Consider the following 18,794-nt stretch of genomic DNA (forward strand, 5'->3'; position numbering starts at 1 on the left):
TGTTTGTTGTAGATCAGGGGTTCTCAACCCGTGGGTCGCGACTCGGGGGGCCGCCAAATTATTTTGGGGGGTCCCCAAATTATATTAAAAAAAAAAAAGAATAGCCTGGGCCATGGCTCAGTGGTCCAGACACCTTGGCTGGTAATCCAGTCTGGCAGTGTGCCGCGGGTTCGATCCCGACGGCCTTTACTGCATGTCTTCCCCCCCATCTCTCTCCCCATTTCCTGTCAGCCTACAGTCTGTCCCTCCATAAAAAAAGATATATATATAAAATAAAGGCAAAAGCCACAAAAAAACATTTAAAAAATAAATAAATAAAATTGCAACTGAATGGCTGGAAAATGCACATAAAGTACATGCATAAACTTTATTAATTTATGATATATTTTCTCTATATTCTCTCTATATTTCTCTAATGAAGGTTATTTTTGCAGTCAGTTTGTATTGGTGGTGGGGAGGGGGGAGCGGGGCGGGGGTCGCGAGACATGGCCAAAGCATGTCCGGGGGGTCCCCAGACAGTAACGTTGAGAACCCCTGTTGTTGTATGTAGATGGTCTATAATATAGCTAAATGGTGAGAGAGAGAGAGAGAGACTGGCCCTGCAGCCTGCCTGTTATAAAGAGGAGGGGGAAAACCAAACCAGGTGGGTTAGATCTCCTCTGATGACACACTCTGCCCCCTCCAATCAGTCTGGAAACACAGACAACCTCAGGGTCGTCACAGACTCACTCACCCATTATGATTATGCCCAGAATAGGCCTCGCGACTAGAGAGGAGGTTCATATCATGTGGTGAAAGATCTGAAAATGGCTTCAACGTATTCGTCCCCACGGCCCCCCCACAGGAGCAGGGGGTGTGGGTGTCAGCGTAGTAGATGTGACCGTGAAACAGACGTTGGGACCGGAATAGAGCGTAGGCAATTAGCCCCGTCATTCATTAACCTCAGAGACCCTCGCGTCGCTGAATCGCGCATGTCATTATACGGGCAGACTTTTCCACCTCACCACCCCCCCCAAGGAAAAACATTATTCAAAAAATAGCAAAAGAATAATAATACAAAAAAACCCCAGCAGATCTGTGTTTGAGTGTTAAAATGACTTAGTGTGTGAATAACCTCCCCCACCCCCCCCTCTCTCTCTCTCTCTCTCTCTCTCTCTCCCTCCCCCCCCTCTCTCCCTCAATTCAATTCAATCTCTCTCTCTCTCTCTCCCCCCTCTCTCTCTCTCTCTCTCTCTCCCTCCCCCCCCTCTCTCTCAATTCAATTCAATCTCTCTCTCTCTCTCTCTCTCTCTCTCTCTCTCTCTCTCTCTCTCAGACTAACCACAGTAACAATACCCAGACACTGGGTTGACAGCTGTAATAACTTTATATGACACAATATTGACCCAGCCTAACCACACACACACACACACACACGCATGCACGCATGAACACGCACGCACGCACACACACACGCGCACACACACACACAAAGACAGCGCTTTGATGTAAAAACCCACAATGATTTACTGTTGAAGTTATTAAGCTTTAAAAATATACTGGCTACAGCAATGTTATGGCACACAGTCAAAATGTGTGTGCGTGCGTTCGCTCGAAGATCCCCAGGAGAATTAGAGAAAAGGGCGGTCACGTGCGAGGGTCATTCTATGGTGCTCATTAGGAAAATGGTTTGTTTTAAGTGAAGTCGTCAGGGTAGAATTAGGGTCAGAGTTAGCGTTGACAGGTTTAATTTCAGTCTGGTAATTTCTCTAGACCAGATCACTGCCTTGGACGAATAAAGCAGCCTCCGCATCTAACATGTGGGTTTGAATTAGAAGTAGAACTAAAGCCTAAAGTAATCCATTTAAACTAGTCATTTCATGGTTAGAGGGGGTGGGGGGGGGATGAGACAATGGAATATCTGCATTGTTTTGGTGAACTGGAACCAACGAACTGGAAAAGAAAAGAAAAAAATAAAACGACAAAATGTCATTGTAAAATGACATTTTTACAATCTGGAATAATCAGTAATCAGATTGATAGATAAGCTACTATGGAAATTATGCATTCTTGGGGAATGCATAATTGTGTGTGTGTGTGTGTGTGTGTGTGTGTGTGTGTGTGTGTGTGTGTGTGTGTGTGTGTGTGTGTGTGTGTGTGTGTGTGCGTGCGTGCGTGCGTGCGTGCGTGCGTGCGTGCGTGCGTGCGTGTGGTTGGGGGTCAGCCTTCACAAATGGAAAAGTGTGTGTGATTCCACAGTAGTTGTAGTATGATGACATATAGATTACATCAGCCACACGCACGCGCACACAAACACACACACACACACACAGTAGTAGTCTACACACAGTGTTACTCACAGCTGCAGTCATTTGCACCCCCGTCTCGCTCAACCGGCGGACGGTAATGATTTGCCAGTGTTTCCTTTTCTAGCAGACGACTCAAAAAAAGAAACGGGGGCCTCAAGTCCAGACCCCCCCCCGTCCAGACCCTCCCCCCCCCTAACAGCAGCAGCACGCGGAAGAGCCATGAACGCACGCTGTGCATTTCACATCACAGCAGATCACAGACTAGTCGTAAATAAAGACGAGGGAAGTGAAGGAGGGGGGGGGGGGGGGGTCGGAATGCTTCTGACAGGAGCCTCTCAAAAGCCCCCAAAAGGTTGAGAGTAATCCCCACATCTTAACGGCCTGGTTTAGGGTGCTGCAGGATGGGTGCTGCCGGCCAAAAACAGCAGATAGAAAAGGCTCTTGGATCTTGTGGATCTGTCATTTTTTTTGGTGTGCGAGTCGACACTTGCAGTGAACTGAAATTTAAAGCGGGCTTAACAGCGGGGAGCCTAGCATACGCACCTACAGCTCAAAGCCTGTTGGTTTTGGTGCTACACACCATGCATTAAAAGGGGACATGTCAGTGACGTTTAGAAGATTTAGAACACTTTCGTGGGGGGTCTTCATGTGTGTAATATGTGGTTTTAGATGTTTTAGATTATAGCAGTGTCCATGATGTCACAGATACTGGGCTCACTTCTTTCCTTCCTGGACTACAATTCCCATAATGCTTTGGTGCACTGCTCCTCCTTGTGGATGGATACGGGGGTGCTGTCTTACTGAGACAACATGTAGTCCAGGAAGTAAGTGAGCCCCAGTGTCCGTGACATCATGGACACCGCTGAAATCTAAAATATCTAAAACCACATAAAGACCCCCAGGAAAGTGTTCTAAATCTTCTAAACGTCATTAACATATATTATTTTTGCTAAAAAGGGTGAAGTGTCCCTTTAAGGACCATGTTGGAAAATGATGATGAAATGTAATTGCTTTCCCAAACCACACCAAACCAAACTACACCACACCAAACCATGCTACACCACACCAAACCATGCTACACCACACCAAACCAAACCACACCAAACCAAACTACACCACACCAAACCAAACCACACCAAACCACACAAAACCCTAATCTCTCAAGAACAGATTCTGTGCTGCGCTACCGAATCTGTCCGCAAAGCCATTCAGAATGTGTAATACACTGTTGATAGTGGGGAATGAAAACACAGGCGCACCACAGGAAGTGGAGGGCTGAGGTCGGGGCCAAATGGGCCAAAACATCCTGTTATACACATTCCACTGGGGCCACGCCCCCAGTAGAAACAAACAGCAGAGGGTGCTGTTTTGTTTTGTTTTTGCCGATGGGTTCCCAGATTGCACAAAACCAAAACCAAACCATTTGCATTTTTATAGCGCTTTTCCAAGTGCTCAAAGCGCTTTACAATGGTTCATTCATTCATACATTGGGAGGTGAAGCGGCGAACAGTCGACGCCAGCGTCCTCACTTCCCACATTCACACACCAATGGTGGCGAGCTCACACCGACCGACTCATTGGAGGCAATGTAGGGTTCAGTGTCTTGCCCAAGGACACTTCGACATGTGGACAGGAGGAGCCGGGATTCGAACCGCCGACCCAGGGATCATTGGACGACCTGCTCTACCTCCTGAGCCACAGCTGCCCGTCTTCTACGATGGTCTCCAGAGTGGAGCTGTCCGTGACCCGTAGGCACAGTGGCTTCCTCCCCTGTGCCTCCTATGGGCTTTCCTCCTGCCGTGTGTCTCAGTAAAAGGAAAAACAAATGGATTGCCCACTCGTCCTTTCCTCCCAGCAGACCTCCCACTTTTCTTTTAAAGACGGAAACTACAGCTCTACCCCTGAGACGTGTGTGACCGTCTGTCTGTTTGTCTGCCCGTCCGTCTGTCCGTCCGTCCGCCCGGGGGCTGACTCACGGTTCCTGGGTTTTTTCGCTGCCTCATGGCTTTCCTCCGTGGGTGGTTTAATTTGCCGTTTCATATAGACCAGCTACAATCAAATCACACCCCGTGGAGAGAGAGAGAGAGTGTGTGTGTGTGTGCGTGTGTGCGTGTGTGTGTGTGTCTGTGCGTGTGTGTGTGGGACCCTCCCTGCCATGATGAAAGCTACTGTAAAACGTTCAGCTTTAATGAAAGACTGAAGCTGGTTCACATACAGAAGTGAACACACGCGCACACACACACACACACACACACACACACACACACACACACACACACACACACACACACACACACACACACACACACACACACACACACACACACACACACACACACACACACGCACACACACACACACACACACACACACACACACACACACACACACACACACGGTGGCTGCTATGGGGAGCCCCCACCTCAGGTTAATCACAGAGTAATTTGACGTTATTATAATAACAGGGAGTAGGAAAATAAAATGAGTGTTTGGTCTCAGCGCGGGGGACCACATTAGGCTGATAGATGGCGGCACGCTGACACAGAGAGGTGTCGGATTCCAGCAGCACGCCCACTTCTCTGCGTCTGGCAGTGCCAAGAGGAAGAAGGCAAAAGAATGATAAACGGGCTACGGTTCGATGCGAACCCACGCCATCCTTGGGAAAAGAGTGCAGCAAAGCTTTACCGCACAAAGTAGAAGCTATTTCTTTTTCCATGTCATTTAATCAATTTTGGGCGGGAACCCCTTTTTGGTGTTTTAAGCATTATGTTATAATTTAGCTATTGAAAAATAGCAGATCTACAAGCTCGTAGCGCGCCACCGAGTGGCGCGCTACGAGCTTGTAGGTCTGCTATTTTCGAAAAATGGCGAAAATGTGGCAAAAATCTTTGAATATATATTCTTTCAGAGCGAACGTTTTTAAACACAAATCTTTGCTTCTGGGGGGGGGGGGGGGGGTCCCTGGAACAACATATTTTCAGATGGGGGTCGGCGGCCAATTACATATATTTTTGGGGGTTCCTTTCGGAGGGTTTTCAGAAAACTGATTTAGAAGGCATTTGTAGAATCGTCCGCAGGTCTAAATGGGTTAATCTTTTCATAGTTCTTCCGTGAATCTTTTTTTTTTCTCGCTGTGATTTCTTTCGCTGTGATCATGTGAGGATCAACCGCAATCAACTACTTTCTACCCTGTAACTAAATATTTTTTGTCCAAAATAGAAGATCTCTCATCGCATTGTGAGCTTCTCTAGATTGTCTATCTTGATTTTTCACCGATGTTTTTTGTTCTCTCCCCCAGATTAGGGAATAGAATAGGGCAGTGGTTCTCAAAGTGGTCCTTTGGCGGGGGGGGGGGGGGAGGGGGGGGGGGGGGTTGTTCCTGGGGGTCCCAGCAAAAGTACCGTAGTTAACCCATTTAGGACTGAGACCAGATTCTACAAAATGTCTTCTTTTTTTTTTAAATCATTTTTATCCCACGATTTTGTAACCCATTTATCACCCCTGTGTCAATTATCTAATGTGATCCTGGGCTCTACACACCCTCCGCCAACCTGGGGAGAGCAATGGACTTGAACTCATGCTTCCTTCATGCCTGAGTGTCCAAGTTGCTCCTAGGAGACACGGGGAGAACATGCAAACTCCACACAGAAAATGTCTTCTAAATCATGACAGTTTTCTGAAAAACCCTATGTTTCTATATCAGAGATTTTCAAACAATTTCATGTCAAGCCAGTCAAGGACCCCAAAAATGATATCTGAAAATATGTTGTTCCAGCCAGCCAAGTATGACATGATGCTTAAAACAACCAAATAATCCTGAAAATCTTGAATTGTTTTTAACATAAATCAGCACAAAACATTTTCAGATGCAGTGTCCGCCAGCCGGCCAAATACATTACACAATTTGGGTGCCCTTCACATGAAAAAGTTTGAGAACGTCTCGTTCTGGAACAATCTATTTTCGCCCACACAAAAACAAATTCCCCCCAGAATAGGGGACGCTAGAGAGTTCATGTGGTTTGAAATACTTGGCCATAAAGTTTGACTTTGACTGACTGAAGAAATGTGTTTCAGTTTGACAGTAAAACTGCAAAGCAGCAGCAGCCAACATTTCGACATCACTGGAGGCGCTACAGAAGTACAGAGTGTGGCGTGTGGATGCAACAAGATGCGCGACACGTGTGATGATATTTCACCGGGAAAAAAAAAACCCAGTCGATTTATTCTGCACGCAAGCATACGTCTTCTACATCCTGACAGTTTTCTGAAAAAGCTATGTTTCTATGTCATTCGTTCTTCGATTTTTCAAAAATAGCAGACTTACAAGCTCGTAGCGCGCCACTCGGTGTCCATCTTCACTTGTAACTATCAATAAAGGCAAAAAGCCAAAAAAACAAATCCTTAAAAAGAAAAAGAAAAGTCTGCTAACCATTCCCAGCTAGCGTTTCTGTATACAGGGAAGAGGACGGGCCTGCGGGGGGGTGGGGGGGGGGGGGGGGTGGGGAAGCACCAAATGTTGTGTTGAAAAGTCAGTAGCCTTTTCAGCGAAAGCGTGCATGCGCATATATGTGCGGGTGCAATGTGTGAGTGTGTGCGGGAATAATCATCACAGTGTACTCTCTAAGGCAAAAAAAAACTAGATTACATACACCACTGATTTGTGGCGAGCGCTAATGAAAAAGACTTAACCCATTTTGGGCGGGAACCCCTTTTGGTGTTTCAAGCATTCCGTTACTTGTAGGTCTGTTATTTTTGAAAAATCGTAAAAAATGCGGCACAAATCTTTGAATAGGTATATATTCTTTCAGAGCGAACTTTTTTTAAATTTTGACGCCAGGCCTAAATTAGCCTGGAACTCACCTATGCTTTTTATGGCATAGGCAGCTCCCGGCAGGATCCGCCGGGAGAAACTATGCGCAGCTGCGCGACATGAGACTAATTACGTAGAGCGACAGAGAGAGAGAGGAGTGTGTGTGTGTACATGTGTGCGTGTGTGTCAATTTAACAAAGGTGCAGACTATCAGAAATCAGCAGAGAGAGAGATGTTTGCGCTACTCTATGCCGAATTGTAGTGGACTCAGACCCAGACTTTTTTTTTCTCCCTGGAAAACAAAACGTCTGGGTTTCCGAGGCTAGGCCTAAATGGGTTAATTTGTCTTCCCAGAAATGTCACCATGCAGGAGCACAATTATTCCACTTTATACCGCTAATTGGAACGACGACAAGCATGGCTTGAAGCACTCGAGTCTTGTAGGAGCCAGATTACTGTGTTACCAGGGTGATTCATCCTATATAACCACTTAAACCCTTCAGGCCTGACGTCTGAAAAACCTGTGTTTCCATGTCAGTGGTGCTAAACCTTTTTCAAGTATTTGGCCGCCGACCCCTATCTGAAAATACCCCCGAAGCAAAGATTTGAGTTAAAAACGTTCGCTCTGAAAGAATATATATTCAAAGATTTGTGCCGCATTTTCACGATTTTTCAAAAATAGCAGACCTACAAGCTCATAGCGCGCCACCGAGTGGCGCGCTACGAGCTTGTAGATCTGCTATTTTTCAATATCTAAAGTATAACAGAATGCTTAGTTAAAACACCAAAAGGGGTTCCCGCCCAGAATGGGTTAAACCCTATACTTAATTGGCACGGAGTCCCCCAGGGGTCTATACTAGGCCTTTTTTTTTTTTTTACAAACCAAATCTCTATGCCGATCTGCGAGCTTCTCAGATATAGGAGCAGAGTCAGGTCTCTGGTCTAAAAAAAAGGGCATCATATCTGGACTGGAGGAAATCCTTTTTAGCTTAAAAATGTACAAATGAGTGATTGTTTATTGCGTGCAATTTAACGAGAGCCACAGGTAGTCGGCTTGAGACGTCGACATTGTGATCACACAGAATTATTTGTAGACCTCCATGTCGATTGTGTGTGTGTGTGTGTGTGTGTGTGTGTGTGTGTGTGTGTGTGTGTGTGTGTGTGTGTGTGTGTGTGTGTGTGTGTGTGTGTGTGTGTGTGTGTGTGTGTGTGTGTGTGTGTGTGCCTGCGTGTGTGTGTGTGTGTGTGTGTGTGTGTGTGCGTGTGTGCCGTCTCACCTGTTTGCCGTCTCCAATGTTTCTACTTTCTTCCACAGGTCATTGTTTTCTGACGTGTAGCTCTCTACCCTGAAACACAACACACACACACACACACACACACACACACACACACACACACCTTGCGATTAGCACGCGCCACGCTTTTCAGTACATCGTATGTTCCCCCCCGTCGATCCTGTCATGATGACGGACGGTTCACGTTCATGTATTTTTACATACCGGTAACCACATTTTGACAGTGGCGTCAGAAACTAGGGTTGTCCCGATCCGATCGCGTGATCGGAAATCGGGGGCCGACCACGTCATTTTCAAATCGGATCGGATGGAATCGTATCGGGAGCAAAAAAACATGATCGGGACATTCCTAGTATCAATATTAAATCCATATCATGATATTAGACTGGATATTGTCTGTGATTTTTGGATATTGTACTATTGTGATATGGCATAAGTGCCCTGTAAAAATATAAATATCAGATCGGGGGTATCGGCAGATACTCGGAATCAAATGATCGGAATTAGATCTGGAGCAAATTTTCACGATTTTTCAAAAATAGCAGACCTACAAGCTCGTAGCGCGCCACTCGGTGGCGCGCTATGAGCTTGTAGATCTGCTATTTTTCAATAGCTAAAGTATAACATAATGCTTATAGTTAAAACACCAAAAGGGGTTCCCGCCCAGAATGGGTTAAACCTTTATTGACCAGAGTCTCCAAGGGGTCTACTAGCCTACGTCGCCTCCTGTTTTTCCATCGACACAGAATCTCTTCACCGAAAATAGCCTTCCGTGTAGAAGCTACAGCTTTTAGATCTGTTCTTTTTGAACGAATGTTCGGCCCCCCAGAATAGGGACGCCGGGTTCATGGTTAAAGCACTGAATCTTGATGTGGTATTATAGGTAACCATGTTTTTTTCTTTTTATAATTTTTATCCCACGATTTTGTAACCCATTTTTCACCCCTGTGTCAATTATCTAATGTGATCCTGGGCTCTACACACCCTCCGCAAACCTGGGGAGAGCAACGAACTTGAACTCATGTTTCCTTCATACATGAGTGTCCAAGTCGCTCCTTTACACCTAACAAGGGGGGGAGTTTCCCTGGTTGGACGTAGCGCGTGGAAGGAACACGTTATTCCAACCAGTTCCTTTCCCCTCCATCAGGCGCCCCGGCTGGCCAGGGGGAGGCAGTTTAGAGACCAGGATTACTGCATGTTTTTTGTGAGGGTACCTACCCTAACCAGGTAACCATGTTTTGACGATAACGGTTTACTTGACAGCGGCGGAAACCGTACGTGATCAATAACCCCCTCTGTACTCTTTAAAAAAGACAATAAGGATTATTTGAATGTGTCTGTAAACCCTGAATAAAAACAAAGTTGAAAGAAAAAAGAAGACAATAAGGAATCAATAGCTCATCTAGACTCGAGTGTGATGTCCTCCACAGGGAGGGACGGATATAGAGGACGGAGGACGAGTGGGAACACAGAGAGAAAGCAAAAGGAGAACAAAAAGACACTAGACAGGGACATGAGTCACATGAAGGAGCGAGAGATTTGGACCCAAAGAGTGTAATGGACGGACATGGTGAGCTTGAAGAGGGGACAAAGTCTCGGGAGTAATCCAAGCGGCTTCTATTATCCACCGGGTCACCCTGCCTGCCACTCTGTGCCTCTGCCACCGAACTCCTAATCCTCCTAATCGCTCCTCTAGCCCATTTTGGGCGGGAACCCCTTTTTGGTGTTTTTTTAAGCATTACGTTATACATTAGCTATTGAAAAATAGCAGATCTACAAGCTCATAGCACGGTACTCGGTGCCGCGGGGGGGGGGGGGGGGGGGGGCAGCATATTTTCAGATGGGGGTCGGCGGGCCAATTACATATATTTTTGGGGGTCCTTGACATGAAAATGTTTGAGAACCAACTGACACAGAAACAACAGCTTTTTCAGATGGTGTTAGCATTATGTTATGGTGCTAGCATTATGTCATGCTTTAGCTATTGAAAAATAGTCATGCTTTAGCTATTGAAAAGTAACAATTCTGGTCATATGAGGTTGTTTGTGCAAAAACACAGAAAATCGTCGATAATGTGACGCGTTTGAAAATAATTATTTTGTAATATTGGCGCGCTACGAGCTTGTAGGTCTGCTATTTTTGAAAAATCGAAGAACGACTGACATAGAAACATAGGCTTTTTTCAGAAAACTGTCAGGACTTAGAAGGCGTTTGTATAGGATGGTCCTCAGGTCTGAATAGGCTAGTGTTTATACGCTCAAGCTGCTCTGTGCTTTTGTCGCCTCGTCCTCCTCCCCGCCGTGCCCCCCGGCTGTAGCAGGGGCCTAATCCCTGTGCTCATCTCCCGTCCTGATACGTCAGAATGCAGGTAGAAAACAAAGCAGAGGTCGGAATAGAGAAAGAGAGGTGGAGGGGAAGTATACTAGGTGCGTCTCTCTCCTCTCTCTCTCTCTCTACTTGTATGTACCTTGTTCAATTCAGAGTGTTCTGTTTGGCCAAAAGGCGTATTATGAAGCCCTGAGTAATACTTTGATATGCGTGGGTTCATGGCGCGCTACGAGCTTGTAGGTCTGCTATTTTTGAAAAATCGAAGAACGACTGACATAGAAACATAGCTTTTTCAGAAAACTGTCAGGATGTAGAAGACATTTTTAGGATCTGATCTCAGGTCAAAATGGGCTAATTGACAAAACAAGAAAAAGAAAAAAATAAGAGGTAAGAGGGTTCTGCCCGACAGCGACGGAATAGTTGCAGCCCTGCTCTCTCTCCCTCCCTCCCTCCCTCCCTCTCTCTCTGTCTCTCCTAGCTCTATAGGGGTCCGGTTGGTTGCGGGCCTGACGGAGCATGTGTTGTGCAGGTTGTTGGAGGTTAGCCACCACCATGCTGGGGGAATCATGAAGGACAGAGTGGAAGAGGGATGCTGAGAGAGAGAGAGAGAGAGAGAGAGAGAGAGAGAGAGAGAGAGAGAGAGAGAGAGAGAGAGAGAGAGAGAGGAATGAAGAGGGGAAGAGAGGTGAGAGCGAAGAGGACGAGGCTAAAGGAGACAAGAAGAGTGAGGAAAAAGTGGAGAGAAGGTGTGAGCGCACAGAGAGAGAGAGAGAGAGAGGGGGGGGGGGGGGGTGGAGTGGAGAGATGGAAACAGAGAGCTGGAAGGAGGTCTGGAAAGTACTAGTACAAGTTGTTGCAGAACAATTCATAAAAGGTCACGGTTTGGAAGTGGACCTGGTTCTGGGGGTCAGCAGGTACAAAGCACAGCGCTGGAGAGGAAGGAAACGCCCCAGCCAAAAATACACAATCCAAATCCAGTCTTTTTGTTTTACTCTCACAGCTAATTAGAAGTCACAAAGCATTTTAAAATACTTTAAGTGTCAAATGGGTCCATTTTGGGTCCACTTTTGTTAGGCAATTCCTTTGAGTTTGGACCCAAAAGCACTTTCTAAACGTGTTCTAAGAAAAGGGCTAGCCTTATAGAAACATAATAAACACAGTTGCCAGAACTGTTGCACGGATATTACACACCATGCAACTAAACTGACACATGATGTTCCCCTCGACTGGAGAAGTTGAGTCATTTAATTGAGGCAACTGCATCCAGATAGCAGTACATACTGCTATCTAAGCAGTGGTGGAAAGTAACTAAGTACTTTTACTTAAGTACTGTACTTAAGTACAATTTTGAGGTATTTGCACTTTACTTGAGTATTTCCAATTTCCAATACTTTTACTTCTACTCCACTACATCTCAGAGCCAAAATTCGTATTTTTACTCCACTACAATTATTAGAAAACTTTAGTTACTAGTTACTTTGGAGATTTTAATTTTGATTAGAAAACATCCATTAACCACTTCAACCCTATACATTTCGGCCATTTGAAAATAGCCGAATTGTAGATCTGCTATTTTCAATAGATTTTGTACACATTCTGCTCAATGAGTACTTTTACTTTTAGTACTTTAAGTACATTTTGATGCCAATACCTTTGTACCTTTAATCAAGTACATTTTCAATTCCGTACTTCCGTAACGAAGTAGTTCTAAATTGCAGTATTGGTACTTTTACTTAAGTAAAACAATTGAGTACTTTTTCCACCCACTTATTGTGTGCTACTGCAGAGGAGCGGCTATAGCTACTAGACACAGTTTTCACTTCATAAGATAATGTCAATCACTCTGTTACTAACTTACTGCTACTTGAGAACTTGAGTACATTTGTAGATGTGTGAAGGGAGTAAAATTGAGGGTCAGTTTCCACCCTCTAGGATCAAATCCTAGTTTAATAAAGTGTTATCTTTCACCAATAAGATGAAATCCTGTTCTAATAAAAGGTTTCAAAGAGTCATATCTTCTTCAAATATTTTCCAATTTCAATGAACAATATAACTTAAAAAAACATTGCATGGATGCACCTGGGACGTATCCTCAGTGATGTATCCCAAGGTCATCGGGGTTTCGGGTCTCTCGAACATCATACCCCTCACTCAGGTGACGCAGCCGGGGTGATCAAGTCCTGACTTACGCCCCCAGTAGCTACCCTCGATCAGTCCCATTAGGGCAAGACCAAGGCCACACAATCCGTGTCAGGACTGGGAGAACCAGATCTGGCGCACGGAAGGACTAGGCTCTGTGGGTTGACTCCTGTCCGGGCCCCTCCTATGTCTCACCAGGTCCACTCCTGCTCTCACCAGGCCCAAGACCTGTGCGTTGCACCAGACTCCCAGCACCAGGCACTTCATTCAGGACTAGTGGTGGATTATAATGGCCCTCCTGACCTAAAGACCTCACCAAGGGTTTGTTGGGCTTCCTCCTCACGGAGGACACAGGCTGGGGCGCTAACCCATACTGCTCACCCGGGTGCCGTCTACATTCCGGCTGTCACCCGTCTCTCCGGTGGTCACCAGACTATACCTGGTTGTCACATAGTCTATTGCTATGAGTCACTATAAATAGAATAACTAATAAAACTAAAAATACATCATATGAAAGCTTACAATCTGTAGTTTCATAATGTAAAAAAAAAAAAGAAAAATGACCATGGCCCCCTTGTGTCTGAATTTGAAACCACTGTATTCGGTCACATGTAAAAAAAAATGGCGGGTTTAGCAGGGAAAGACAGAGAGAAAGAGAAGAGAGAGAGAGAGAGTAATTGAATGTGAAGGATGAAACAGGGAGTAGGGTTAGGAGGCGAGGACAGACGGACTTTAAGAGAAATTAAGACTAATTTCTCTTACTTTTTCTCCAGACATTCCACGTACTCCTTCTTCTTCCGCCGACTCTCCTGAGCCGAGATCTAGAGAAAGAACAGACACACGTTGAAAACAACATCTCAACAGTCACCCTGATAAAGGCTAACCCTATAGCCGCGAACACCAGTAAACCTTGCCAGGAAACCAATTTTCTGAAAAACCTCATGTTTCTGTATCAGTGGTGCTCAATATTTCATGTCAAGGACCCCAAAAATGATATGTAATTGGCCGCCGACTCCCATCTGAAAATATGTTGTTCCAGGGACCTCCCCCTCCCAGAAGCAAAGATTTGAGTTAAAAACGTTCACTCTGAAAGAATATATATTCAAAGATATACGCCACATTTTCACGATTTTTCAAAAATAGCTCGTAGCTACGAGCTTGTAGATCTGCTATTTTTCAATAGCTAAAGTATAACATAATGCTTAAAACACCAAAAGGGGTTCCCGTCCAGAATATACCGGTAAACTGCAGAATCATATTAGAACTCATACAATTTGAAAATGTTGTTCTATTCCATGTTTGACACATGATTTAAAATGCCTGTCTGCATCTTTAAGTAGAGCTCTTTAAAAGGACTATTTTATCTTCAGTATACATTGGCTATTCTATTCACAGGTCGGCCATATAATAATACATAGACACAGACCACTTTCCTTATCTTTAGATTTTTGCATTAAAATGTTCTTAAAATCTTATATTACCAAACTCAATGTTGAAGAGACCTGTGCTTTAAAAAGCTTTATCATGCATTAAAATGCAATGACAATGTAACTTTGACCAAAACAAGTAATAATAGAGGCCCAATAACATTTTACCGCGTTGGATTACCTATACAGAATATCAAGCAATATTATAATAACGGAATCCAATGGCTTCCTACCAAAAAAAGCCACATTACGCTTCGGAAAAACGGTCCTTCAGTGATGTCTAGTACACAGTGAGTCATATTAAGCCATTCTGGACGGGAACCCCTTTTGGTGTTAGCATTATGTTATGCTTTAGCTATTGAAAAATAGCAGATCTACAAGCTCATAGCGCGCCACCGAGTGGCGCGCCACGAGCTTGTAGGTCTGCTATTTTTGAAAAATCGTGAAAATGTGACTCAAATCTTTGAATTGTTACAGAGTGAACATTTTAACTCAATTCTTTGCTTCTGGGTTGGGGTCCCTGGAACAACATATTTTCAGATGGGGGGGTCGGAGGCATATTACATATCATTTTTGGGGTCCTTGACATGAAATATTGAGCACCACTGATATAGAAACATGAGGTATTTCAGAAAACTGTCAGGATTTTGAAGATATTTTTTAAATGTCGACGTCAGGCCTAAATGTGTTAAGCCCCTTTTACACAGCCTCGGCCGCACTGCATTAAAAGCTATGGACAGTGACAGAATGGGGGGCCATTGTTGTGCCGCCCTTTGAGCCGGCAGCGGAGGTCGTTACGGAGCCGAATCAATGTCTGTGTAAAAAAAGCACAGCCCGGGAGAGTGGGGACAGGAGCGTGACGCCTGAAGTACCGCGCGCCGGCGCGCACCTTTACCGCCTCAAACCAGCCTCCCTGCATCTCTTCAGCTTATCCTCTGACGGCACATTAAACCCATTTAGACCTGAGATCAGATTCTAAAAATGTCTTCTACATCCTGACAGTTTTCTGAAAAAGCTATGTTTCTATGTCAGTCGTTCTTAGATTTTTCAAAAGTAGCAGACCTACAAGCTCGTAGCGCGCCACTCGGTGGCGCGCTATGAGCTTGTAGATCTGCTATTTTTCAATAGCTAAAGCATAACGTAATGCTAACACCAAAAGGGGTTCCCGCCCAAAATGGGTTAAACCCATTTAGACCTGGGAACGATTCTACAAATGTCTTCTAAATGCCTTCTGAAAAACCTCATCAAGGTTCAAGGAGTTTTATTTCATTCATGTTTCTATGTCAGTCGTTCTCAAACATTTGTCACGTCAAGGACCCACCAAAAATATATGTAATTGGCCGCCGACCCCCATCTGAAGATATGTTGTTCCAGGGAGGGACCCCCCCAGAAACAAAGATTCGAGTTAAAAATGTTCACTGTAAAATAATATTTATTCAAAGATTTGCACCACAATTTCACGATTTTTCAAAAATAGCAGACCTACAAGCTCGTAGAGCAGACCTGCAAGCTCGTAGAGCTTGTAGATCTGCTATTTTTCTGCTATTTCTGCGATCTGCTATTTTTTAGATCTGCTATTTTTCCACAGCTAAAGCATAACAATGCTTAAAACACCAAAAGGGGTTCCCACCCAAAATGGGTTAAAGCGCATTGCTATTTCCTCTCTTATCCGTCAAGACTTTTCCATCCCTGTCTTTGTCCACGCCAGTGGTTTCCAACTTTTTCCATGTCAACGGCCATTATTATTCAACGTTTGAGCCACGGACCACCACCTCAGACCCAAAACTATATTTTGCTATCATTGGAGAGGATTTTGTCCACAATTCCATGCTGTATTGATGTGGTACCATAGGACTGATGACTAGCAAACGTTGATCAAAATAACAATAATTTAGGCATTTGGCAGACGCTCTTAATCCAGAGCGACTTTACAGTAAGCAAGAACAAAAGTCCGTAAACTAAGTGTAAAATGAAACTATGCGTATACACTAGAGTGCTATGCCTATGTCTACATAAAATGCTATTTAAGTTACATAAGTTGAGCCTATGCATATGCCTGTAAGGTCGTCGAGGCTAGGGAAAGTGCTACAGCAAGTGCTATGGGCTAAGATGGAGTCTGAAGAGGTGAGTTTTCAGACTACGGCGGGAGATTGGGAGTGAGTCTGCAGTTCTGATTGCTGTGGGAAGTGCAATCCATAGTTTTGGAGCCAGAAGGGAGAAGAGTTTGGGTCTCTGTGGAGCGTTGTACTTCCATTAGCTGATCTAAATGCGTGGGAGGGGTTGTGGGGTTCGATCAGACTTGCAAGATATGGGGGTGCCAAAACCTTTCGTTGCTTTGAAGGCTAGCATCAGAGTTTTGTACTCTGTGACCGGGAGCCAATGGAGGGAGCGGAGAAGGGGGGGAGACGGAACTTTGGCTGAATGAAGACCAGGCGAGCTGCAGCATTTTGGATTATTGGAGAGGCTTAAGTGCGCCAGTAAGAAGAGAGTTCTACATTTGTGTAGACTTCTTGTACTTTAAACAGATTGTGTGCCCAAGACGTCCACAGACGTCCTGGGAAGTTCCCGTATGGGGTGCCCAAGACGTCTGTGGAAGAAAAAAAAAGAAAAAAAAGAAAATGTTTTTATAAAAAAGAAATATGTAAAAAAAAAATGAAAGTAAAACGTCGGCACCCTGTTTGTTTTTTTAAAGTGTTGTGTGGGCATACAATGTGTTTAAGTAATGCAGGTGTTTAACAATAACTTAACTCTCGAGAGCGTAACATTTTCTAGAACTACAAGGGTCCATTTGGTTACCAACTCGCCCGTCATTTAGCCAGGGACCACCTGGACCTGGACCACCGAGTGGCGCGCTACGAGCTTGTAGGTCTGCTATTTTTGAAAAATCGAAGAACGACTGACATAGAAACATAGCTTTTTCAGAAAACTGTCAGGATGTAGAAGACATTTTTAGAATCTGATCTCAGGTCAAAATGGGTTAATGAGAACCCCCTTGTTCTGCGCACCTTGTTTTTGATCTTCCGCCGGACCCTCTTCAGGGCCTTCTCTTCGCTCTTGGTGAGAGGCAGTTTGTTGGGCACCGGGTATCCCTCGGCCACCAGCGTCCTCTTCTCCTCCTCCGTCAACAGCAGTGGTCCTGAGCCCTGCAGCTTCTGCACAGACAGGGAGGATCCATGGTCAAAATGGAGTCGCGTTTGTTAGGAGATAGTCCAATGTAATTTGACCTCTAACTAATTGCAAAAAAAACAAACTCAGCTGATTTTGCATCTTCAATATATCCTGAATAACAGAAAAAAAGTTGCCTGGAATTGTCTGAGGGGAAAGTGTTGAAAATGGCCTGTACAGTATGGCCACCATTGACATCCTATTATAAGGCAATATTTTCTAAATTTCCTTATGCTTTAAGTAGCATGTGACATATGAAACTAGGGGGTTTTCATGATGCTGAATCCATTCCAAGCTTTGGCCATAGCAACTTGCCAAAATGTGATGATGTCAGCATATTTTGGATATGGTGGCCATACTGTACAGGCCATTTTCAAAACTTCCCCTCAGACAATTCCAGGCAACTTTTTTCTGTTATTCAGGATATATTGAAGATGCAAAATCAGCTGAGTTCGTTTTTTTTGCAATTAGTTAGAGGTTGATCCTGTATTTTCCATAGATTTCCTGTACTAAGAGGACAGCGGAGAGAACAGGAGAGTTGAGGAGTATTAGGTCTGTCACAATCGTGAGATGATTGCATTTTTTTTTTTGCATAATCGTCATAATCATTTCTATGTTGAAAAATGCTCATACATTCACAAACTTTTTCAAAAAATAGCAGAAACGGCAGATCTACAATCTTACAACTTGAATCGTGATGCGCTGTAAGTTCGTAGAGTAGCTATTCCCACTACTTTTTAAGTATAACATTATGAAATAGCCTACAGTACATGTATGTTATTTCTGCCCTGTGCAATTATTTGTATGACAATTAGCCCTTTGCTAAGCCCCTCCCCGAACCCGTCCTTGTCCAATAGGCACGTTAGCAGCGAGGAGACAGGGCAAGCTGTACTTCTCCTCCATAGAGATGCATGTTAAATTACGGGATTTCTCCATACTGTAAATAATCGATCATTTTAGTAGCAAGAGCATCACAATGTCTTCTAAATCTAGTCAACCAGGCCTGTAGTAGGTTATGCACTGGTCAGATGTGCATGACATTATTTAAATAAACTAGAAATACAAGGAAATGAGAAATCAACTTTTAACGACCACCCAACAGGAATGTTGCACGGTAAGACTACGGTCATTAGTATTATTGCCATCACCTGGGTGGGTCAGTCTTGTAACTTTCTCGACGTTAAGCACAACACAGCCATGCAAAATAACATTGACAGCTATGAGGTGGCGAAAGCTTGACCTGCATAGCAACAGTTGCTGAATAAACTATTTGGATTGGCATTGGACAATCACTTTTTGGGGTGGGATTTAGCGAAGGGCTGATTAGAAAGGAGAAAGGAGA

At 44.4% G+C, this 18,794-nt stretch overlaps 1 protein-coding gene across 1 annotated transcript in view; it reads right to left on the reverse strand.

Annotated features, from left to right (window-relative positions):
• creb3l1 (cAMP responsive element binding protein 3-like 1) overlaps positions 1 to 18,794 on the reverse strand; it is a 76,550-nt gene that overhangs the window by 12,330 nt on the left and 45,426 nt on the right. The window contains exons 7-9 of the mRNA XM_079495097.1: positions 17,293 to 17,439; positions 13,623 to 13,681; positions 8,376 to 8,444 (exon numbers count right to left, since the gene is read on the reverse strand). Of these exons, the coding sequence (XP_079351223.1) occupies positions 8,376 to 8,444; positions 13,623 to 13,681; positions 17,293 to 17,439 (275 nt within the window). The remainder of the gene's footprint in view (positions 1 to 8,375; positions 8,445 to 13,622; positions 13,682 to 17,292; positions 17,440 to 18,794) is intronic.

Source organism: Electrona antarctica (genome assembly GCF_951216825.1).
Source record: "Electrona antarctica genome assembly, chromosome: 24".
Lineage (NCBI taxonomy): Eukaryota > Metazoa > Chordata > Actinopteri > Myctophiformes > Myctophidae > Electrona > Electrona antarctica.